General features: G+C 32.4%; 6 protein-coding genes across 6 annotated transcripts; 4 read left to right on the top strand and 2 right to left on the bottom strand.

Annotated features, from left to right (window-relative positions):
- Positions 1 to 1,272: 1,272 nt before the first annotated feature.
- Positions 1,273 to 2,599, top strand: LOC119686331. Its single transcript, XM_038100891.1, has 2 exons — positions 1,273 to 1,386; positions 2,144 to 2,599. Exons 1-2 carry the CDS (start codon positions 1,363 to 1,365, stop codon positions 2,594 to 2,596), a joined length of 477 nt encoding a protein of 158 aa, XP_037956819.1. The 5' UTR covers positions 1,273 to 1,362; the 3' UTR covers positions 2,597 to 2,599.
- Positions 2,600 to 5,532: 2,933 nt separating this feature from the next.
- On the bottom strand, positions 5,533 to 6,503 carry LOC119681942. The gene is made up of 2 exons (XM_038095254.1): positions 6,158 to 6,503; positions 5,533 to 5,725 (listed from the first exon to the last, which is right to left on the bottom strand). Exons 1-2 carry the CDS (start codon positions 6,389 to 6,391, stop codon positions 5,627 to 5,629), a joined length of 333 nt encoding a protein of 110 aa, XP_037951182.1. The 5' UTR covers positions 6,392 to 6,503; the 3' UTR covers positions 5,533 to 5,626.
- A 1,092-nt stretch (positions 6,504 to 7,595) lies between these two features.
- LOC119677364 (DNA-directed RNA polymerase II subunit RPB2) lies at positions 7,596 to 11,807 on the top strand. Its single transcript, XM_038088672.1, has 8 exons — positions 7,596 to 7,764; positions 7,896 to 8,119; positions 8,179 to 9,100; positions 9,160 to 9,398; positions 9,453 to 10,688; positions 10,749 to 11,070; positions 11,127 to 11,287; positions 11,341 to 11,807. Exons 1-8 carry the CDS (start codon positions 7,746 to 7,748, stop codon positions 11,743 to 11,745), a joined length of 3,528 nt encoding a protein of 1,175 aa, XP_037944600.1. The 5' UTR covers positions 7,596 to 7,745; the 3' UTR covers positions 11,746 to 11,807.
- A 1,035-nt stretch (positions 11,808 to 12,842) lies between these two features.
- Positions 12,843 to 13,958, top strand: LOC119680829 (RPII140-upstream gene protein). Its single transcript, XM_038093825.1, has 5 exons — positions 12,843 to 13,056; positions 13,119 to 13,287; positions 13,344 to 13,432; positions 13,493 to 13,763; positions 13,818 to 13,958. The coding sequence occupies exons 1-5, from the start codon at positions 12,845 to 12,847 to the stop codon at positions 13,905 to 13,907; spliced, it is 831 nt and encodes a 276-aa protein (XP_037949753.1). The 5' UTR covers positions 12,843 to 12,844; the 3' UTR covers positions 13,908 to 13,958.
- Positions 13,954 to 15,693, bottom strand: LOC119680828 (twinfilin). Its single transcript, XM_038093824.1, has 4 exons — positions 15,357 to 15,693; positions 15,216 to 15,293; positions 14,385 to 15,160; positions 13,954 to 14,325 (listed from the first exon to the last, which is right to left on the bottom strand). Exons 1-4 carry the CDS (start codon positions 15,379 to 15,381, stop codon positions 14,173 to 14,175), a joined length of 1,032 nt encoding a protein of 343 aa, XP_037949752.1. The 5' UTR covers positions 15,382 to 15,693; the 3' UTR covers positions 13,954 to 14,172.
- A 3,243-nt stretch (positions 15,694 to 18,936) lies between these two features.
- LOC119678355 (cyclin-G-associated kinase) lies at positions 18,937 to 24,077 on the top strand. The gene is made up of 13 exons (XM_038090140.1): positions 18,937 to 18,972; positions 19,072 to 19,245; positions 19,721 to 20,088; positions 20,143 to 20,268; positions 20,320 to 20,545; positions 20,645 to 21,321; positions 21,391 to 21,800; positions 21,855 to 22,237; positions 22,290 to 22,616; positions 22,686 to 22,927; positions 22,990 to 23,499; positions 23,567 to 23,728; positions 23,786 to 24,077. The coding sequence occupies exons 2-13, from the start codon at positions 19,092 to 19,094 to the stop codon at positions 23,894 to 23,896; spliced, it is 3,696 nt and encodes a 1,231-aa protein (XP_037946068.1). The 5' UTR covers positions 18,937 to 18,972; positions 19,072 to 19,091; the 3' UTR covers positions 23,897 to 24,077.
- Positions 24,078 to 24,768: the final 691 nt, after the last annotated feature.

The raw sequence follows: 24,768 nt of genomic DNA, 5'->3' as shown, positions 1-24,768 counted from the left end.
TTTATGCTTTCGATTGGACATTAAATGTGACATCATAAAATAAACAATAATAAAAAATAATAAACAATATTAAAACTAATAAAAATGAGCATAAAATTATTGTTAAACAAATTTTTTTTTAAATATTTACACTTCGCATTGCACAATCAAAGCAAATTGTGAGCAAAATCTACGAAAACAGGCATAAAATGTGAACAAAATAAATAAAATTTATATTAATTTATAAGATATAATTTCTATTGTATATAACTTAAAAAAATAGTCTCAATTATTTAATCAATTCATTTATACTTTTACTATTCATAGATGTATTTTGTATTTATTCTCTTCCAGAGCATCAATAATCCCCTCACATTTTATTTATCGCATGCTAGTAGCGATTGTGACTAAAGCGGAATACTAGATATCTATGAAAAATATAGGAATATTAGAACATAAATTCCTATGCGGTACAAGCAGTGGAGTACCCAAAGTAATGCCGAGAAAGAGAACATACTAGAAAAAATTTTTTTTGCAGCGGTTTTGTAATACATTATCTGTGGATTATATTGTCATACGGGAAGATATATCACCATAAAACATTGCATACAAATAATGGATGAATAATGGGTTGAATTTAAATGTTTTTTTGAGTTGATCACAGCTTTAATGACATAAAATTTGTTAATTCGTTAAGGGAACAGAATAATTCTATCATATCATTTATTTGATGAGGAAATAATATACATTACATGTTACTAGAATTCAGAAAAAAGATACTATATAATGTTGTTAGACAAACACATCTTCCTATCACTGTGAAAATCGGGTTACTTTCAAATAGATGATAAATTTCTTCTATGTGGTTTTGTTTATTCGATATTTTGTAGACAACTAATTTTAGATTTGCCGTGCGAAAAACGTATTATTCTTTTCTAACTGGAAAACTATTTATATTGCATGCTACATTTTATTCGAATGGTACAAAATATATTCCATAAACATTTAAATTCCAAATCAGGTCGTTTAGTCTGAATGCTTTAAGCTTAGCTTAGTTCCGAGCCGGCAATGCCGTCAATTTCACTTTTATATTTTCATTAATTCAAGCTTAAATTTGCTTACGTTTATTTACGTTTTTTCAGCGTCTCTTTTCGTTTTTGTTAACTTTTCTTCAAAAATTGTTTAAATCAAAAAATTCCAGACTGCAACTCCAACAGTCTTCAGTTGGCTTTCGTTAAAGCCTTTCGTGCTAACGTATTTTTCGTATTCCGTTAAAAATTTGAAGACGTGAATTTAAATAATTAAAGTAAATTATTTAATGAAAATCGAGTGAAACCAATTTGAAGTGTCTTTAGTCTAACGTGCGGAAACGGAAACTGCAAAATGTTGAGCGCAACAATACCTGTGGTATTTATATATTATTTTCATATAAGAAAAGTTGTTGAAGTTGCAAACCTGAAGTGTATTTGGTATATGAATTAGAGAAATATTTCTTTTTCCGGATTTCTGAATGGCAATACCTCTAATATTATTCAAAAAATATTAGTTCTTAACATTGCAAACTAATCCATCTTGAAACGTTTCTTCCACAGTTTGTCGGCTGACTTTATCGGTTTTGCAGATTCCCATCTGTGATTCCCATTTCATCTCAATAAGTAGCAACGAATCCTATAGTTGTCGCGCGCGCGTGTTTTAGAAGAAATTTCTTTCAAATTTTCTAAAATAATCGTGACCGAAAGTTACAACATATATATATATGGTTATATACTATAAATTTCTCTCAATGATAACTCTTGTTGTCACTTGTTCGGTCAACTGCTCGCTGCGTGAACAGAATATTGTTGTTGGTAAAATACATAGACATGAAATTTACTTGCGATATATAGTGTAGTAGTATATAGTGATAGGAGGGGAAAAGAACTTCTGATAGCAGGGATGTAAACGCAGTATTTTTTACATATTTTTTCGGACAAAATTAAAATTCGAATTCGAATTTAGACGGTTAGGCGACTTATATATCATGACTTTATGATTTTAAAATATTGTGTTTAGTCTATATATAAATACATATTCATAATACTTACTAATATTAATATATATAATATATAATTTTTAATTTGTACAAATTGTATTTTTATTTTTATATATTTATTTTTATTTTTAGCAAAACACTCTTTTACTTGTAATATTTTCCCTTACACTACCAAATTATTTATTGACGACAAGCATGCCTATTTCCCCGGACACTAGTTCCACTAATTTAGGCACTTATCCACCGGAACCCAATGAAATATTGCCAATACAGCCTGTATTGCTCTATCCTAAACCACGCCAACTGCAGTTACAAGCAAGAAAAATGGAAAAGGACAACGATATCATTTACGTGCAGTTATTAAAACGCAAAAGTCATAAACCCAAAAAGCGGCTTAATGAAGACGAAATCTTTAGAACAGGTGCAGCGAAGGAGCTAAGCATGAAGGACATATTCTACGTAAAAGCGTTAGCAAACGGACAGTTCAGCCATCAGAGAGTTAAGTGGTACCGCTTGCCGGAGTTCTACGCGATAAGTGTTTACCACAATAGCGATCTGATGAAGGACGAAAAATCTTCACTTTAGTTATAAGCGTAAGCTATATTCTAAAATTTTAAGTTATTTTTATCAAATTTTAAATAAATTCGTAAATATACATTAACTCTCAATTTATTCTTATTTTACCTTAATCGATTGTGCTTAAAACTGCACAATTTAACAAAACAACGGGCGTGTTATTTTCACATTTGACGAACTTCCAATTCAATTATTATGAGAATTCGATTGATTGATTGGTTCAAAAGTTTTCCTGTGCTATTCAATTCGCGGGAGAAACTGGTAAATAAGTCATCAATGCAGCAACTAAGTGCCAATTATCCAAGTTTTCCAGCGCGTTATGACCATGGAGTGAAACTAATTGCACTGCAATCGATAAACTGAGTTTGAATTCAACGAAACCAAAACCCCAATAGCACAAAAGTGCGCTCTGCCTGTGTTAGTCTTGTCGAATTGTCATCCCTCATAAAATCCATGAGAAATTTTGAACTCAATTCAGAAATTTCAAGTTGTGTAGTGAATTGAATTTGCACAATAACCACGTCATCGCTAAAGAAGTTGACAGAGTTTAGATAAAAAATAAAATATTTAGTAACGAAATTGATTGAACCCAATGATGTTTTAACGAATGTCCTGAATTACAATGAAGCTACAAATTGTTCATTTATCTTTATATATAGAGAATATAGTTAATTTTCAGTATGCTTCTACTTCTTCCCTATTTGTACATTTTTTAAACAGAACTAAATACCAATAAATTATATATAACATTACAGCCAATGTTGGGGTAATCTTCTCTATTTCATGTAACTTGCTGAATGGTTTAATATTTCTAAGATCAGTCCAATCTCGTATATTGCGTAGTCAACACATGCGTTTCCTTCCGATACCCCACCTTTCTAAAGAAACTTACATTTGAACCGCTTCAACTGACTAATGGTTGGTTTGAAAATTAAAATGCTTCCTTAGCAGTACTGAGCTACAGCGATAGATATAGATTAAAGGGACTATGCGTGCGCTCAGTGTCAACTAATTCAGTGACAACTAACGATTATATTCTCTATTGTATATACTTTTACACAATCTTTATTATACGTAGTATTCTCAAAAAGAGCAATGAATTTCATTAAAACGTTAAACCTAGATATTATAACGCCATGTACGTAAAAGTGCAAAAAGCAAAATGCTACAATTCCCTATTAATCTACTACTTTTGCATTATTTAGTAATTTAAACAATAATTTATTTGACATTTACATTATTTCTGCATATTAATACGGTTTTGAATACCTCCAAATCTCAGGGAAAGTCTTATACAAATTATATAAAAACAATGAATATTTAATAAGTGTTAATATAAAAAAATTAAGAGTTTGTCAAATATTTCATGCCCTTTAAACTATGATGAATAAAAGGTATATTAGGTTTATCAAAATGTTTGTTACTTGGCGAAATCGACGACGCGAACATATCAATCGTAAAAATGCATTGAAGAAGTACACGGCACGGCAAATGGAAATATCAAAAAGCTTGAAAGTACCATAAAATAATCTAAATTTTAAGTAACTGTCCAAAGCTATAGGTCGTCAAACTCGTTTAGTGGGCATGGAGTGGGCCGCTCGTGAAAGCAGTAATTTTAAAGCAAATGTTCCCTCCTAATTGTGTCGCCTCGTCATGGTTTTAAAAAACGTAACACAATTATTACCCTCAATGACGTCAAGTTATAAATCAATTACAGCAAAAAGCACTGTGCAAACCCATCGTGTTGTTGAGCCTAGACTTGACTCTGATTTTCATCTCAGCGACGACAAAGCAATAAATCTGCAACTATAGTCCAGACAGAGTAGAAAAGAAATTATTGCAGTGTATTCTCTATGGCACTATTGTGTTGTAAACCTTCTCATTTTATATATGTCCTCATTCTAAAATCTTCTAGCAAAATCAGAATACCAATGCATATATGCAACCTAAAGCCCTGAATGCGATTCAAGATAATGTGCTGTGATCCTCCAAACATGGCACTACATTATGCAGCTGGTTTAACGGTTGTAACAATTTGTTGAAAGAGTTCAAATGCAAGTATATTGATTAAAACTTTTGCAGAAGTTATAAATCAATGTACTTATTTCCTACAAGCATCAATGTTCCATTAATACCGGCATTCCACATGAGGCATTGAAACTGATTGCAAAATAATTTGAGATATTATTTCAGTAACTTTTTGCTACGCACTGATTTTCTGTGTAAGTCCGTTTATGAAGTAAGAGTCATCCAGCATTTATACTTAGTTCTCTATATGGTTATTTCACGAGTACCACTGTAGTATTACTTTATACTATCATTCTTTTAAGCTTTATATAATGAGCTTTTGTATCTACCTTCTTTTTGAACATTATGTTTACATCTTTAATAAATCCAATGATTTTATGTTCATCAAATTTTTAAAATAGTATCCTAGCTTTATTCTTTACGCATTCCGTTGCTGGCGAAACCCCAATTCTTTGTAAATGGAATTGTTTCTGACCAAAGATCTGAACGCATTGTTTTAATAAGTCTGTAACTAATATATATGGCATCAAAAGATATCAAAATCTTATAAAGATTTAGGTATTAAAACTTGTTTACAAATGGCTCAACAGATCAAACTGCTTAAGTTTCGTTGATAGCACAGCTACAAACAAAGATGACAACTATAATGCAATCAATCTGCCAAAAAAGGTAAAAGAAGAACTATTACTCAAACTTTTTCTTAACAGATTGGTAACACCTGCCCTGGCCAGATTTAGCTATTACGTTCATATAACAAATGACAATTATAAACAATTATAATGTGAGCAAAATAAATTTAGATATGTAAGTAGAAGGTTTAGTGTGTCCACATTACTTAAGTTTAAAGCGTTCAATAGTGTTTAAATTTTATATGCATATATGTTTACAATTTTAAAAACTAATTGCTTTTCATTTCACAGCTGCATTCTTTTTTAGTTTATTAATTAATATAATTTATTAAAATAAAATATAATATATTTTTATTTAATATAAAGAAAACTTTAAAACTTGTCATCCCTGACGAAATACGTCTTTAGCGTTATTTAAAAAACGCACCATCATGTTATAGTCTTCTGATTCAAGAGAAAATTGTCCGGGGAACGTTATAACCTTCAAGAAACGAAATAAAGATTATACTATAATAGATTGATATGACGACAAGCAAAATTGTAATTATTTGAATAAAATTCGTTAAGTATATGAAATAATAAAGCATATAGAAAAAGGCACGAGTTAAATTTGATTTTTCACAACTGAATAATTCTAAATTAAAAATCATTTACACTTATACTTTCATACAAGTTCAAGTCAAGAACATCTTCATCAAACTTGCCCACCATTCACGCTTCGTTGCTTTACCGAAATCGAAATAGGATTTTTGAAATTTAACATCCACAACAATTTCTAAATTAACGACAATTTGACGATTTAACAAGGACTTGTAATTTGTTTCTATTTGCATTTTCGGATACCCAAATTATGAAGCATTGTGAAATAATTTGAGCGCCTTTATGTCGCTAAATATTTTTTCAATGTAGTTACCTCTTTTGCATTTATGGAATCGGCTCCTGTTGGAACGCCAATTACTTCAACCCAGTCACCGTTTCGCACACCTTGGGGCTGAGGCATAGCTACTCGGACATTCAGGTTATCAGTTGATTTTGCAATGAGCATCCGACCATCTTCTTTCTCAACTTGCAACATGATGCTCACATTTTTACCAGTATACTGGCGCAGTATGTTACCATTTACTAAAGAACGTGGTTCGAATGACATTTTGATATATATATTGTATGATATTTTTATCTATGTAATAAAGCAGTAATTTTAGCAAATATCTAAAACAAATCACGAACTCCTCTATTCGCGCTTAAACTCAAACAAAACAAACTCGGACAGGGTTGCATTAAAATATTGTAGCATGCTCAAGTTGAGTTGCCAATGTATGAAGCATTACAAATGTCAAACATGCTGACAATTGTATGCAGTCGTGTACGACGTATATGTTAAAAGAATAAACATACATTTTATTATTTTTCTCAAATTTCTGTCTACTATTGATATATTAGGATTAAATATTATTGTCATTATCATTCTGAACAATTATAGTGGTAATTATCACAATTTTATTTTCGATTGTAAATCTGTTTGTTCGCTAATAGCACACTCACACTGTCTCATTTAAACGGTTTTGCTCATTATAACCACTAATGAAGATGATTTACCATACAAAAATCTTTCATACAAATGAATACATTATCAATAAATCAGCTCATTGAGGGCAACATTTAAAAAAATTTCGTATATAAATAATTTCCCACAAGGGAAATTACCAAAATTTGAAATATAAGTTATATATTTATATATAAGTTATATATATTATATATATGTAAAACCTTAACTGTAAACAAAGGCACTGAGGAAGTAAGTATTTAATAAAATCTCTGTTTTTGTCAATTGAATTTGTAATTTATTTATGTATAAAATGTATGTAAATGATTTAATATATCACTTATATATAAAATATTTTTGTGTAATGTATTATTAAGTAAAGTTTATAAAAGTTCTAACAGCTACATAAATGAGCTCATTACAATGTGAAAGTTCACTTATTAATATAAATGATTAAGTACCTAAATGAGGCATTGTGAATGTACCATAAGATAACTCATTATAATATATATAATCTGTTATCATATCTTATAATAATAAAGGAGTCGTACTACTTATAAAATTTTTGGTGAATGAAACACAAATTTGAATATCTGGTTGTTAAGTTTAAAGTCCATTGAATATAAACACAATAAGCATTTGCATAATATTTATTGAATATTGTAAACAAAAAATTGTTTGTGGTAAAATACAAGGTTGGGTTAAACAGCAAATTTGTTTGATAAACATACATACTACTTTTTTTCATTGTACCCGTTTAGAATAACGAATAATCATTGTGCAAATTACCAACATTTACATCACTTACTTCATCGCAGCTTTCGTTGTAATCATACAAGCAAGCGGCAAGTTAGCGATATATTCCGTAATAAATTAATGTAATGCAGTTGAATTTAATATATAAATTGTATATCTAATTAGTAACAATAATTAGAGTTTTACACTATTTAATAGAAACATGTATGACAACGAGGAAGGTAAGAAATTTTTTAAATGGATATGTGCACAAAACCGAATGTAAAAAGATGGCGTTTACTCTGCATTTTCACAATTCCTGACATTTAGTCATACTTTTTAATGTTCTGCTATGTGTAACATGTTTCCACAGAAATATACGAGGATGAAAATGCGGAAGAAATTTCACATGAATTGTGGCAGGAAGCATGTTGGATTGTTATAAACGCATATTTCGATGAAAAAGGTTTGGTGCGTCAGCAGTTGGACAGCTTCGATGAGTTCATACAAATGTCTGTGCAGCGTATTGTCGAGGACTCTCAAGCAATAGAGCTACAGGCAGAGGCCCAACACACTTCAGGTGAAATAGAAACGCCGGTAAGAGAATGATAGCTTCATTTAAAAGAATGTATGATATACATTTTCCCTTTTTTCAGCCACGGTTTTTAATAAAATTTGAGCAAATTTATCTCTCAAAACCAACGCATTGGGAAAAAGATGGCTCACCTAGTCCTATGATGCCAAATGAAGCACGCTTAAGAAACTTGACTTATTCAGCACCACTTTATGTTGATATCACGAAAACAAAATTAGTTGAAGGACAAGAGCCAGTTATAACACAACATCAAAAAACATTTATTGGCAAAATTCCAATTATGTTACGTTCCACTTATTGCCTTTTATCTCAACTGACTGATCGTGATTTAACCGAGTTGAATGAATGCCCATTAGATCCAGGCGGTTATTTTATAATAAATGGTTCAGAGAAAGTTCTTATTGCGCAAGAAAAAATGGCCACTAATACAGTATATGTTTTTAGTATGAAGGATGGCAAGTTTGCATACAAATCTGAGATTCGGTCATGTTTAGAACATAGTTCCAGACCCACATCCACATTGTGGGTAAACATGATGGCACGTGGTTCACAGAATATAAAAAAATCTGCTATAGGTCAACGTATTATTGCTGTACTTCCTTACATCAAACAAGAAATACCAATTATGATTGTGTTCCGTGCTTTGGGCTTTGTGGCAGATCGTGATATTCTTGAACATATAATTTATGATTTTGACGATCCAGAAATGATGGAAATGGTAAAACCGTCTTTAGACGAAGCTTTTGTGGTTCAAGAACAAAATGTTGCTCTTAACTTTATTGGTGCCCGTGGTGCACGGCCTGGTGTTACAAAGGAAAAACGTATAAAATACGCAAAAGAAATTTTACAGAAGGAAATGTTACCACATGTCGGAGTATCAGATTTCTGCGAAACAAAGAAAGCTTATTTCTTAGGCTATATGGTACATCGCTTATTATTGGCTTCATTGGGGCGGCGAGAATTAGATGATCGCGATCATTACGGTAAAATCTATTATAGCATTTTAGACTTTTATGATTACATATATTCCATTTTTCTATAGGAAATAAACGTCTTGATTTGGCGGGACCACTGCTTGCTTTTCTCTTTCGTGGTCTATTTAAAAATCTAATGAAAGAAGTTCGCATGTACACGCAGAAATTTATTGATCGCGGAAAAGACTTTAATTTAGAATTATCCATTAAGACAAATATAATTACAGATGGGTTACGTTATTCATTAGCTACGGGCAATTGGGGAGACCAAAAGAAAGCTCATCAAGCCCGAGCTGGTGTATCTCAGGTATTTAGATCTAATATATATTCCTTATGATATTTTAATATAGTTTTCTCGTAGGTGTTGAATCGTCTTACGTTCGCCTCTACTTTGTCACATTTACGTCGCGTTAACTCACCAATTGGTCGTGATGGTAAACTGGCAAAACCCCGTCAATTACATAATACGCTTTGGGGTATGTTGTGTCCTGCAGAAACACCAGAAGGTGCAGCTGTCGGTCTAGTAAAAAATTTAGCACTTATGGCCTACATATCTGTTGGTTCACAACCATCTCCGATTCTTGAGTTCTTGGAAGAATGGTCCATGGAAAATTTAGAAGAAATAGCTCCATCCGCTATAGCTGACGCCACTAAGATTTTCGTTAATGGTTGCTGGGTTGGTATTCATCGTGATCCTGAACAATTAATGGCCACTCTTCGTAAATTAAGACGACAGATGGATATTATTGTGTCAGAAGTGTCCATGATACGTGATATACGTGATCGTGAAATTCGAATATATACTGATGCAGGACGTATTTGTCGTCCACTTCTAATTGTTGAAAATGGTTCATTGTTGTTAAAGAAAACTCACGTAGAAATGTTGAAAGAACGTGACTACAATAACTACAGTTGGCAGGTATTAGTTGCTTCAGGTGTTGTTGAATATATCGATACCTTAGAAGAAGAAACTGTAATGATAGCAATGTCTCCATATGACTTAAAACAAGATAAAGACTACGCTTACTGTACTACATATACGCATTGTGAAATTCACCCCGCTATGATATTGGGTGTTTGTGCCTCAATTATTCCATTCCCGGATCACAATCAAAGTCCTCGTAACACTTATCAAAGCGCTATGGGTAAACAAGCTATGGGAGTTTATATAACTAACTTTCATGTTCGTATGGACACTTTAGCCCATGTACTTTACTATCCAATGAAGCCTCTAGTTACAACGCGTTCAATGGAATACTTGCGTTTCAGAGAACTACCGGCTGGTATAAATTCTATTGTAGCAATTTTATGTTATACAGGTTACAACCAAGAAGATTCTGTTATTTTAAATGCTTCCGCAGTAGAACGTGGATTTTTCCGTTCTGTATTTTATAGATCTTATAAGGACTCTGAAAATAAACGTTGTGGTGATCAGGAAGAAAATTTCGAAAAACCTAACAGACAAACATGTCAAGGAATGCGTAACGCTCACTACGACAAGTTGGATGATGATGGCATTATTGCGCCTGGCATACGTGTTTCAGGTGATGATGTAGTTATTGGTAAAACAATGACGCTTCCAGAAAATGATGATGAGGTAAATATTCAATAATTTATTTTTTAAGCTTTAATAATGGTAAATATTTTTAACTTTTAGTTGGATGGAACAACAAAACGTTATACAAAGCGAGACGCTTCGACATTTCTTCGTAATTCTGAAACTGGTATTGTGGATCAAGTAATGTTAACACTCAACAGTGAAGGATATAAATTTTGTAAAATACGTGTTCGCTCTGTACGTATACCACAAATTGGAGATAAATTTGCTTCTCGCCATGGCCAAAAAGGTACGTGCGGTATACAATATCGGCAAGAAGATATGCCGTTTACATGCGAAGGCCTAGCACCTGATATTATTATTAACCCTCACGCTATCCCATCTCGTATGACAATTGGACATTTAATCGAATGTTTGCAAGGTGAATATATATAATCTGAAGTATGTTAAAACTTATATTACATTTTCTTTACACAGGAAAGCTTGGATCAAATAAAGGAGAAATCGGTGATGCCACTCCATTTAATGATGCAGTTAACGTACAAAAAATTTCCACATTTTTACAAGAATATGGCTATCATTTGCGTGGAAATGAAGTCATGTACAATGGACACACTGGACGTAAAATTAATGCTCAAGTATGTGCAGTGTAATATCGAATATATTTGTAAAAAATAATCTTTTGTATTAGGTATTTCTGGGACCAACATATTATCAGCGCCTTAAACATATGGTCGACGATAAAATCCACTCTCGTGCGCGTGGTCCAGTTCAGATTTTGGTACGACAACCTATGGAAGGTAGGGCACGTGATGGAGGTTTGCGTTTCGGTGAAATGGAACGTGATTGTCAAATTTCACACGGAGCGGCACAGTTTTTACGTGAACGACTATTCGAAGTCTCAGATCCATATAGAATTCATGTGTGCAACTTCTGCGGACTGATTGCTATTGCGAATTTGCGAAACAACACTTTTGAATGTAAGGGATGCAAGAATAAGACACAAATATCTCAAGTACGTTTGCCGTATGCAGCAAAACTTCTTTTCCAGGAACTTATGTCTATGAACATTTCTCCACGTTTGATGGTAGTGTAAGCAGTTTAAAAACTCGTTTTTTTTTGTTTATAAATCATTTGTATCAATTAAATAAAATAAGCAATTTGATATAATACAAAAATCAATGTTTGTGTCTTATAAAACACTTAACTGTTAACTAGATTGTAATGAAAATTTATTAAATTATAATTTATTTATATAAAAAGTGAAAATGATAGCTTTGTTGTTGTAGTCCGCGTGGATTTGTTTACGTATTCTCTTTACCGGGTGATAAACGACACTTAGTTGTCGAATTGGACAATTGACTCCAGGATATACACGCGGTTTTTCTTGTAGCCGCAGTAGCTTAGTTCTGGGCTGTTTTTAATATAAACGATATTCATAAAAATGCTATTGTAATATTTGTATCATACATGGAATTATTTAAGTGTGTTCAAATTTGCCCACAAATAGCAGATCCGTTCAACACTTAGTGTTTAGAACGTAAAATTTCGTCATTGGGATCGATTACCAATTTTTATCCTTAAATAAATATATTTAATATTAATTAAAATTTAATAATTACGGATGAGTGGGCATTTGTTTTTAAGGAGTCAGGAAAATAGAAATATACTACATAAACTAGTATACGATGGATCAATGTGCAGTTCAAATGAAATGCAATTCGCATATAGGTAATAATTTTTTAAAATCTAAGTAGCAAAGTACGTCGGAGAAGGGTCTAAAATAAATCTCTGAAGTTTTAAGTCTTCAAATCGACCAAACTAAATTATACAAATAAAGAAGGAAATGCGAACATTTTTTTAAATATATTTATTAGAATACTTGTTAAATTTTATCTTTACAAAATTATTATTTGGCGATAATAATAATAACTAATAATTAATTATAATTAATTATTATAAACCTTAAGTTAAGCTTTTTATTAAAAATTAAGCACTGAAGATGTTCTAAAATAAAGAACGAAATATCTGCTTCTAAAATTTTTAAATAAAAGCGTTTTATTGTGGTTTGTCTGATAGCTGAAAAAATTTTTCAACTTAAATAATTATTAATAGCAGAAAAGTACGTTCGTGGGAAGTTTATCGATAAATTCGCAAAGACGTGCACCTCTGCATTCTTCGATATCGAACAGCTGATGTGCTTTAACCAAACCTTGACGTTAAAAACCAAAACAATGCGGCAGCCGTTAACACATTATAGTAAATTAATTTTAGCTGGTTTGTTGCCCATTAGCGAGACATCTGAAGATGACGTGTCGAAGGAATCGAAAACCTACAAAAAATTTGAGAAACGCAAGCCAGATAATGAAACTGGTGTTGATAGGCTGAAGGCGATGTTTCAATTGGAGTATTACATAAATATTTTACAAAAGTTTCAATAATTCACATACATTCTTACGAACATTTTAGAAGCGAGTTTCACACCATATCACCAGAGTTAAACTCAATATACCAAGGCGGCTTTGTAGGATTTCTAATTGGAGCTGTTTATGGTGGTGTGATTCAGTCTCGTGAAGGCTATATGCGTTTTATGGAAAATAATGAGGCAACAGCATTTGAGTCTCATTTGGACGCGAAAGTATGTGAAATATTGGATAAACTTATTGATATTAATTTAATATTTTCACGTAATAGCGAAAATTGCAAGATCAGTTTACGATAAATTTTGCTAAAGGCGGTTTGAAGTGGGGATGGCGTCTAGGTCTTTTCACAACCTCATACCTGTAAGTAATTTTCGCCAAGAGTGTTTGTGCTTAATGTTTTAACAATTTTTGATTTTTAAGCGGTATAGTCACTTGTATATCTGTGTATCGCAATAAATCTTCCATCTTTGAGTACTTAGCAGCAGGAGGTCTAACTGGAGCTCTGTATAAAGTAAACATGGGATTGCGGGGTATGGCTGTGGGAGGTATTGTTGGTGGAATTTTGGGTGGTGTTGCTGGAGCTAGCTCGCTACTAATAATGAAGGCATCTGGAACTTCTATGGAAGAAGTCAGATATTGGCAATACAAGTGGCGTACTGATCGTGATGATGACATAAAAGAAGCAGTAAAGGTACAACGGTGACTTAATAACAATATCTTATATCTTACAGTAAATATTTTCTAGATTCAATTGGAAAAAACTGAAAGATCTGCAGAAATAATAAAGCATCACGAACAGAAAAAAGGTCATAAAACAACTTTAGAAGAAATCTGATTAGTTTAATTTAAGTTTATTATTGTAAATGAATAAAAAATATATATGTAATTTTTGTTTTTTATATTGTAAAATTGTTAGTTGAGTAACACAAAATTTTATTTTTATTCCTTTCACAAGGACAAATTTATATTCCAATATAAGACAACACTATGAACGACTTCGAAGAGTGACATTATTACTCCCGTTTGCTATGCTTTACAGTTTAGTCATTTAAATGCGAGTATAAAAGCAAATAAAATAATCTGAAAGTAATCCTGCTACTTTAAGATTCTTCTTGAGGGCGGGTTAACCGTTTTGCACCACGATTTGGTGGTCCTTTGGGTTTGGCAAATGCTGGTCGATGTAGAATTTTCTTTGGATGTAATTCATCTTGTAAAAAGTCTTCTGTTAACTCCGTACCGCTATCGATTTCCAACTATAAATTAATTACCATAATAGAAACAACGTTTCCATATTATCACGAGATGAACTTACCCTTTTTACAACATCAACACCTAAAGAATTTAAATGATCCAAAAATGGAGCTTTACAACTAGAATACATCATTCGCTCGCGTACTGAACATGAATAGCCAGGCATAGAATATATGAACACAAATGCCTCCTGATAGTCACCCTCGTGTGTGTGCTTAAACATGTACAAATGATAACGCGCATGATCTTCAGGTATGTGTTTTGGTAATTCTAATAGCGGAACCACAGCGGCATGTGATACATGTATACATTCTTCGTCTAGATCAATTCGAAATTGTAAATAATCATAGGAGCCTTTTACTAGATCTTTAATTGCATCAATAGTCGCGTCGCTAAGAGGGCAAGAAATACCACCGAGTGTTTGATGGCGCGTATCAGTGTTTACATCAGTTTTTACTTCAGCTTTACGAAGTTCAGCTAGCTCTTCTTCACGCGAAGTTAAAGGAGCGGGGGTTGCAAACGCTTTTTTATGCCGATTGTAACCGTCAAGTGTAGCCTCATCGGCGGAAGTACAGTGAATTTCTTCTGTGATGTGTGCTGAACCAAATTCAGTCTTTAATGTCGCTTTTGTTGATGCATAAACCATCTTCTGTCTTATGCTCGCTGCGTCTGGCACCCATGATAATAGTAACCATGCATGTCCCATCGACGTTTTCGTATCTAAACGATACAAAATATAGCAAGGAACATTTTCATCCAACAATGGTGTTATAAGCTTATCATAATCTCTCTCCCAGTCTTTTTTGACTTCCGTCGTACCACTACAAGTTAATTCCTCTGTGAAGCTTTAAATGATTACGATATTCACATTAAATAAAGAGATAATAATTACCATTTTCAATTGAAACTTTTATAACACGAATTTTTCCATTTTTGCTTTTACCAAAAATTTTACTCAACTTTTCATTTGCTAAAATAAGAATATAACATATAATTTATTTGAGTTTAGTCTTTTATTAAAATTGTATTTTACCTTTAATGCCTGTTTGGTGGGACATTTTAATTGAAATTTAGTTTGTGCAAAACTTTTACCGACTCAGTGCTTTTATTTTTAATTCTATTACTCAGAGCACACAAAAAGAAATATACATGTACCCTGAGGAATTCACAATAAACACTTAAACAAATAAAGGGCTTATTTCAATAAAGCATTAAGAAACAAAAGGTGCTTTCGGCAGCTTTTAAAAATGTTGCAAAACACAGCAAGTTGCTTACTATAGACACTAAGCGATATATCGGCATCACTGTCAACTAATCTGTCAAGTATTATGTTTTGTCAAATTACATATTGTATAAAAATAAATAATTAATATAAAATTGAAAATTAAAATTAATACAGAATTAAAACGAACGGTAAGAATGTTGGATATTTCAAAATAAAACACTAAAATTTTACTTTTTCCCCAATTTTCAAATTTATGAAATTTTTGTACTTTGTTTGAATTTTTGTTTACTTATGATATATGACATATGTTTGCAATAATCTTTGGAATTTCCAATGAAGGTTTACAATAGTTTGCTTATTGCGTTGATATCACCTTTTTCTTTACTGGCTGATGTATTTGGCCAGTATACCTATACTAGTAGAGGTAGAGAAACTAGTGTTGTTTTGCACATATTTCAACTTGCTGTTTTTTGCCACATTTGTAAGCCACCAAAAACGCTTAATATTGTATTGATATATATATGGCAACAATATATTTCTTCTTTTCGACAACTTAATCTGTCCAATATTAAGTAGTTTTCTTAGGGCCATGTTATGCAGAGTGTCTCGGGCACGGCAAATTACGCTCTTTCGGGCTATGCCGAAAATGCATGTTATGCAGAGTGTCACATCAGTATTGCCAATCTGTATTTTTACTACTTCTTGGTTGTGCCTAAATTTAAAAGGAAATTTAGATATGCTCACTTTCAATTTGCCACCAAAAATAACTCGCATGAAAAAACACATAGAGACTGTAATAATGTTAATTTATTATTATATTATCTTATAATAATTGTTAACAGTACTTACGCGTTTCTTTAAAATCGGAAAGTGTAATAATTATATTATTAGCTATTTATAAAAAAAATGCTGTGCTGCTTACTGCCCTTTTTTCCTCCAAAACGTACTAGAATTGTAGTAGTTTGCTCCTAAAAGGCGCAAATTTTGAAATTTATTACTAAACAACACTGTTTTGCCGTAGTGCCGGGCAAAGAATACTTTTACAAGAAGGAAATTCATACATTCCCTTAAATGACTTACATCCCATCACGCAATTTCGCACCATCTTCAAATATTAATAATAATATATAATAATTTGCTATAATAATAATTATAATAAATATAATTATTTTTTCAAAGAAACTTATTCACTACTTTTTATAAGTCAGTTTGATTTTACTACGTTTTTCAGTTTTTGGCGCATTTCTGCTGTCAAAATAACTAAACAAAGCCCAATTTGCGCTCTTCATATTGCTCTTTCGTAATAAAAAAAATTAAGACCGTTCGTGGTGGTGAAACGTTCCGTTCGGGGTGGTAAAACTTTTCAGTCGTGGTGGGTCGAATTGCAACAACAAAACAACGTGCTTGATTTGGTAGTAGTAAATTATTTTGAGAGGGTATTGGTTGGTTTTTTTGTTTACATTTAAGTTGCCGTTCTTGTACAAGTATTCTTTGGTGCCGGGGCACAAATACGCCGGCTCTCATGCCGGAGTTTGAACGGCCATATTGTTTTTTCTCTCATTCTCAAATTTAAAATTGCATTGAAAAAAACAACAATTGTACTCATGCCGTGCCCGAGACACTTTGCATAACATGGCCCTTACAAAAAACAAATGCGCCTACTTTCTACGTATTCATTTGCTTTTCTGTCTAAACATTTCTTCTGTTTAACTAAAACGTCTAACCGGCGTTTCAAAGAAACCTTAATTCGTACATACAGTCGGAGTCATAAGTCTACAAGCAGGCAGTACAAAAAACTTTGTTTGAAAATATTTTCCAAAAAAATCAATTTATAGGAAACATATTTTATTGTTTTTTTATAACATTCAATGCACAATGTTTTTGCGAATTGTCATTTGTTCAAAAAACAGCCGAGATAACGGTACTTTTATCGTAAAGAGTAGCAAAACGAACGATCAGAAGTCTACAAGCTCTTGGTATTTCTGCAGTTCGTTGGCGAGTTAAATGTTAATTGGTGATATTTTGGATTGCATCTTACTGTGTTTGTGGTAATTAATCATAAAACTGCAAAAAATTGTATTCTGCTTAAAAAATTTACTAAAAATGGCAATGGCGTCTCACCGGAAAGAAATAAGCGTCGCTGAAAGAAAAATCATCATAAAATTTTGGGAGGAAGAGAAGTTGAACCAGGAAATTAAGCATTTGTTTTGAAGATCGCATTGTTTGGTTCATACCGTGATCAGAAATTGGAAAACTACCGGAATTATCACTTCAAAGCCCCGTTTTGGTCGCCTATCAAAATTCATTCAAGAAAAATCCACGTTTGACGGCATTTGAAATTGTACATAATATACAGGAAAGCTTTGCAAAAAATATTTCTGTGGTTACCGCACGCAAAATTATGAAATGAGCCGGTTTTCATGGTAGAGTGGGCCAGGAGTTGCGAAGGCTTGTATCTCAGATCGATGGAAAATTGGGCTGGGTGAAATATTTTATAACGCCTGGTGAAATACCTTCGTACTAGAATTAATAAAAAACCATCTATACGCTCGATTTGAAAAGACTTGTAGATAGCGGAGTTGTGAAATGATTATAGATCTGTTCGATCGGCTCGGTTTGCTAAGAACTTATTCTTAGAACACTTTCAAAATGTTTCTCAATTTCGTTGCTCATTTCTGTTTTTATGGTTTCGCTCGACATGAGTCGAACTTTGCAGCAATATTTTGCAGCATAATATCGCCTTATAACTGTATTAAGTTAAAAGTGTCAAACAAATAAAATTACAATTACTTCTGCTGCGTAAATAGGCTATTAAATTAGTTTATTTGTTTTAACATTAAAACAAATATATATATATCGCTTAGAAATAGTTTAGAGAAGGCAATTTTAAGTTTAGTGGTTTTAAACATTATTATTTATGGAAACATATAAAAATTAGTTTATATATTTAAATGATACCTTGATACCATTAGAGTATAAAATACCCCCTTAGGACCATGTTACACAGGCAATAAATTAACGTGAAACACTCCATTTGTTGTCGTTGCAAAAGTGCTTAAATGAATATATTTAAGTAGCGTATGCAAAGAGAAATGGCTCCCTTTGCCAATATAGTCTACAAATAATGCACTGCAAAAACACTAACAAAAAAATTTTTAGTTTATCACTCATTTTCTACAATCCCGCCAAAAGTCTACTAAGTTTGCTGACAAATTTCAGTAAATAATACGTATTTACATTCAAATATTCGAAACTTGTCAGTGTAGACGCTGAGTAAAGCTTAACAAATATTTTCACTTTACAAAAAATGATTTTGTGTCCAATACATAACCTCAATAGAAGAGTAATTCTTATTCTCTCTTGACGTTTTTACATCAGCTGTCAACATCGCAGTGGCATTCGTTTCAGTGAGCGTCGTTGTTGCGTACGTATGATTTTGCAATTCTGGTGAATGTAAAAAGTGAAAAGCTTCTTGTTATTGCAACAATCATAATATTGTATATTTTTTTGTTTATTAAAAAAGTGTGGTATCTGGGTTAAAAAATGAGTGAATTTTTTAAATCTGCGATGGGATATTTTAACACACCAACTCCACAATCTACTGCAAGTGGCGGAGGAAATACTACTAACGAATTTTGTGGACAAATTGTTAACATATCAGGGCAGAAATTACGTGTAAAAAGCGTGATAGCTGAAGGTGAATAATAGTAAAAAGTCCCTTAATTTAAATTATTTTTAAAATTAATACCCCTGGCAAATAGTGTTCTTACAAATTGCAAACGAAAAATCAATAGAGCAAGTAAAGTGTCCAAGTATATGTAAACAAAGAAAAACTAAGTGGGTACAAAACAGCTGTTAACTGCTTCAATGGGTGATTACGAATGAAGACTTCAAAAATTTATGTATTGAAATTATGACTTTTACTTAAAAATCTCAATTTAAACATAATAAATTATATACGTACATATTAGTATATAAAGTATAACAAAATACTGCACGAAGCTAAAATAATTCTAGTGAAATGTGTACATGCACAGAAACGTTTAGATATTTGTTATCAACCCCGTTCTTATATACATATATGTAATTCACATACTTAATATTTCTACTGGCTCTGTTATCAGTTTCCTATTGTATATTAAAAAATCACAAATTTTATCTACAATTTACAGGCGGGTACGCGTTTGTATATGTAGCACAAGATATACAAACAAACAGAGAGTACGCCCTAAAGCGTCTTCTTGGTGCAGATAAACAAGCTTGCAATGCAATCATAAACGAAATAAACACACATCAACAGTTGTCAAACCATCCAAACATTGTTTCGTTCGAGAATGCTATGTTTATAGACAAAACTTCTGGACCACAGCAACGTGCCGAGTATCTGTTGCTCACTGAACTATGTAAAGGAGGATCACTCATTGATTGCTTACAGCAAACTTTGGATCCGTCGTTGGTATTGCGAATTTTTTATCAAGCTGCTCGAGCTGTTTCGCACATGCATAGCCAAACACCTCCAATAATACATCGTGATATTAAAGTAGTTAATAAAAATAATATTAATGAAATCGTTAAAACTTTTTTAATATTTTAGATTGAAAACTTTCTTATCGGCAATGATAAACAATTAAAACTTTGCGATTTTGGTTCTTGTACAAGGGAAATATATTTGCCATCATTGGAATGGGGTGCAACACAAAGGGGTGTTCTGGAAGAACAAGTAAGTATGCATACATAGCTTTTGCTCTAATTACTCAATATATTTTGACAGCTAAATTCCGTCACAACGCCTATGTACCGCGCACCTGAAATGCTCGATACTTGGTCAAATTATGAAATTGGGACTAAATTAGATATATGGGCTCTAGGCTGCATACTTTATGTTTTATGTTTTCAAAAGCATCCATTTGAGGATTCAGCCAAACTACGTATTGTAAATGGAAATTATATAACACCAAGTGATTCTCGTTATAATTGCTTTCATGAAATAATAAAAGGTAGATCAACCATATTTTTACTACATACAAAAGTTATCAAAACTTTATATAATTACTTTAAGAATTATGCTTTGATGAAGTTTTCTTTATTCTGTATAGGTTGTCTTACTGTAAATCCATCACAACGATTTAATATTTCAACGATTCTAGAGCGTTTGGCTGCGTTAAGTGAGACTCGAAATTGGTCACTTAAAGGTGCTTTAGATTTACATGGCAAACCAATTGACACATCACCAGTAGAGCAAATTAATGGCTCAATTGTTACACCACAGGTAAAACCTATAGGATCACAACAGAGTCAGTCCATGTTTTATACTGATGATATACCAGCACAAAATACACGTACAACTCAGCCGCAAAACAATCAGTGTCAAAATCCTCCAGTTCCTAGTAATTCTTCTATCACTAGCAATACAAACGGTAGTATATTTTCATCACTTCGAGGGGGTGCAGGTAGTTTTCTTAAAAATCTAAAGGACACATCATCAAAAGTTATGCAAACAATGCACCAGACCATTGCTCGAAATGATTTAGATATTAGTTACATAACCTCCCGTTTGTTAGTAATGCCATGTCCTTCAGAAGGCTTTGAATCAGCTTATAAAACAAACAATATTGATGATGTTCGACTTTCAATAGAAAATCGTTTTCCGCCGCAAAAAGTAAGTGTGTACAATTTTGGCTCTCGAAATTGCCCCCGTCTAGCACCACCTGTGCGCACTGTTGAAGTTGGTTCTATATTCGCTTGTCTTCAATCTCATGCGCCTAACTTACAGGTCTGTTCAGCAATAATTTGTAAAAAAAAGAATATTATATATTTTATTAATTTTTTTATTAATGATTAGGGCATATTTTCGGTAGCTGAAGATATGTACGGTTTTTTAAACGCAGATTCCAAATCTATAGTAATAATACAAACAAGTGATTCAGGAGGTTGTGCAGCTGCGACAATTGTTTGTGCTTTACTTATGTACTCGGATTTAATTCAAGAACCTGAGGATGCTATACAAGTATTCGCTGTCAAGCGTCATCCCATTAACTTAAGACCATCCGAGTTTCGCTATCTATATTATTTTGGTGACATTTTACGCCCTACACCATTACTGCCACATTATAAAACTGTGAACTTGGTATCTTTGGACTGTCAACCAGTGCCACGCATGACTAAAGCACGGGATGGATGTCGTTTTTTTATAGAAGTATATTGTAATGATCGTATGCTGCTTACAACAGTACAGGACTATGAAAAAATGAGGTTATTTATAATTGACTTAGATGTTAGATGTTTATAACAATCTGTTGGTTACAGGCTATACTTGACTAGTCCAGGTAAAATAACATTACCTATTAATGTAACTGTGTGTGGAGACTTGACAGTGGTACTTTACCATGCAAGGAACGGACTCAAAGGCATGGTACGACCTCAAAGTCTAAAGATTTGTCAATTTCAAATACATACCGGTTTTATACCGGAACAAGAGACTCTCATAAACTTCACTACAAATGACTTGGATGACTTGCCAGATACTGAACAAGTTTCTCAGGATTTTACAGTGTCTTTGTCATTAAATGTGTCTGACAACGAGAAACCACCAAGTAGAAACCCTCCGTGGTTACCTGCAAAACCTATGAGGAACCCACATAATTTATTTAGTTCACAATTAGAATTTGAAGAAATGATTGATAATTTCGGTAAAATGAACAAATGAAATTTTTTTACATTTTTACAATAATTCTCTTATAGTAACTAAACCGGTTCCAAACAGACCTGCTGAAATAACGAGGTCTTCATCAATTAAATCAGCAGTTTCAATACAAAAGAATTCACGACCAAACTCACCTTTAATTTTACCAGATGTTACAGAAATTCACCACGAAATAGCGCAACCGATACCAGAGCCATCACCACCAATCGATTTGCTAAATTTAAATCAACCAAATACCTCACAGTTACCACACAATTCTCCACCCACTGTTATACCTACGTCTGATGCTAGCTTCGATTTGTTGGGTGCGTTTGGGGATGATGATTCCTCCGGCATAGGTTCAGCTCCTATTCCAGATATTTTAGGTAAGTCAATAATCAAATATTTTCTTTGTAATATTATTAATTTCTAATCTATTTTTCAAATAATTTCAGCTGACAATTCGCAACCAAAATTAACAGCAGGTTTAGACGATATATTCGGTTCTTTGGATTCCTCAGCGCCTACTATTAATATAAATTATAACGCGTTTGTACCTAAACACTCTACATCAGCAACAAGCACAGTTGGTCATAATTTTTCGAATACGTCACCTATTTTACCAACTCCATTAAATTCGTCAAATGTACCTGGTTTCAGTAAAAAGACAAATAGTAAGGACGCATCCCCTCAGCAAGTATGTGTATGCAAACTGTTTGAAATTTTTTGTGCATACGGTTTTTTCCTTATTTTTGACAGATGAGTGATCCGTTTGCTGATTTGGCCAACTTAGCTTCGGGACTAAATATTAATTTTAATGCCAATGCAATTGGTGGAAAATCGAATGGTACAACACCTATTGGTAATAGTCCATTTACCACACAATTTTCAAGTCCCACACATAATTCTGGACTACGTATTCCACAAGCACAGCAATCCGCAAGTTCGTCACCGAACCATATGCAATCGCCAAATGGACCAACTAATTCCAATAGACCATCGCCGCAATCAACCCCACAACCAAGTGCCAATACTAATACACAAAATTCTCAACGTCCTGACTATAATCGAGCACACTTCGAAGCACCAAAATCATCTCAAAATGCGAACACACAATCAAAAAATGCTGATATATTTGCAGACATTTTGGGTGAACAGGGTTATAAGTTTGGAAGTAAAGGAAATCAAGGACCACGCTCCATTAATGATATGCGTAAAGAAGATTTAATCAAAGACATGGATCCAGATAAAGTTAGAATAATGGAATGGGTTAGCATATAAGATCATGAAATCTTTTAACAAAGGTTTTTATTTATTTTTTTGTTTTTTTTTTAAGACCGAAGGTAAAAAGAGTAACATACGTGCGCTTCTTTGCTCTATGCACACCGTATTATGGACGGATGCAAAGTGGAATAAGTGTGAAATGTCAACCCTGATAACTGCAGCAGATGTTAAAAAAGCATACAGGCGTGCTTGTTTAGCTGTACATCCCGATAAGGTATAACCGATTTACATCTAAATTTGATTCATTAATTTATTTTCTTAATATTTGCAGCACAATGGAACAGATAATGAGGAAATTGCGAAACTTATTTTTATGGAACTTAATAATGCATGGACAGACTTCGAAAATGATTCCACACAGCAAAATATTTTTAACAGTTAAAATTTATGTATAATTTTAGATATAAAGAGGTTAATCAAAATTTGCTTATGATTTAATCGTTAAACGAAATTGTTTAAGTTTATAACTGTGCATACCCAACAGAAGTTTCGCTATTCCAATCATTTAAATTTTAAGCCAATGAGATATTATAATAATTGCTCATGTGTTACGCTATATATGTATTATTGCTATATATGTATGTATGTATAACACAGATTGTACTACTTTATTAAACATTTATATTGAATTGTGCCTCATAACTTTTGTTAAATTTTTTTATTAATTTCATTTTGAAAATTCTAAATATTTTCTAAAATAACAAAAAGTTTACTTAATTTCCTGAAATAGAATATTTTATTTAAGTTTCCTTGAATTAAGATTTAAATATAACAATATATATATAGTTTATCAATTTCATATTTTCTTGTTATTTGCGAGACTGTTTTTTATAAGTATTAAAATGGATTTATGCAAAAAAATGTTAAAAATATGTAAACAGTTTTTAAGGCAAAGTTCTGAAAGAAATAATTAAATTTATAATTCTGCTGTTATTAATTGCCAAAGGCAACGAACTATTTCCAACGTCTATAATTTACGTATGTTTATAAATATTTGACTCTTTTATTTGTATTACCCATCTAATTGAAAACAATTTGCCTTTGTCCATTCCAAATAATGTAAAACATTTAGATTATAAATAGAAATCTCTTTACAGGCATTTTGTAAACAATTATTGTGGCTATCCTATAAACATATTTTTTTCTAAACAAGCAAACTTTTTAAATTTAATTATGAAAAGTGTGTACATAATTACATAAATAGTTCACAGTTAAAAAATTGTGACTGCAGTGTATCTACTATTTGTCTACGAT

Source organism: Teleopsis dalmanni, chromosome 2, assembly GCF_002237135.1.
Source record: "Teleopsis dalmanni isolate 2A chromosome 2, ASM223713v2, whole genome shotgun sequence".
NCBI lineage: Eukaryota > Metazoa > Arthropoda > Insecta > Diptera > Diopsidae > Teleopsis > Teleopsis dalmanni.
The sequence above is the reverse complement of the archived record's forward strand: the minus strand, read 5'-3'. Positions and strand labels throughout refer to the sequence as shown.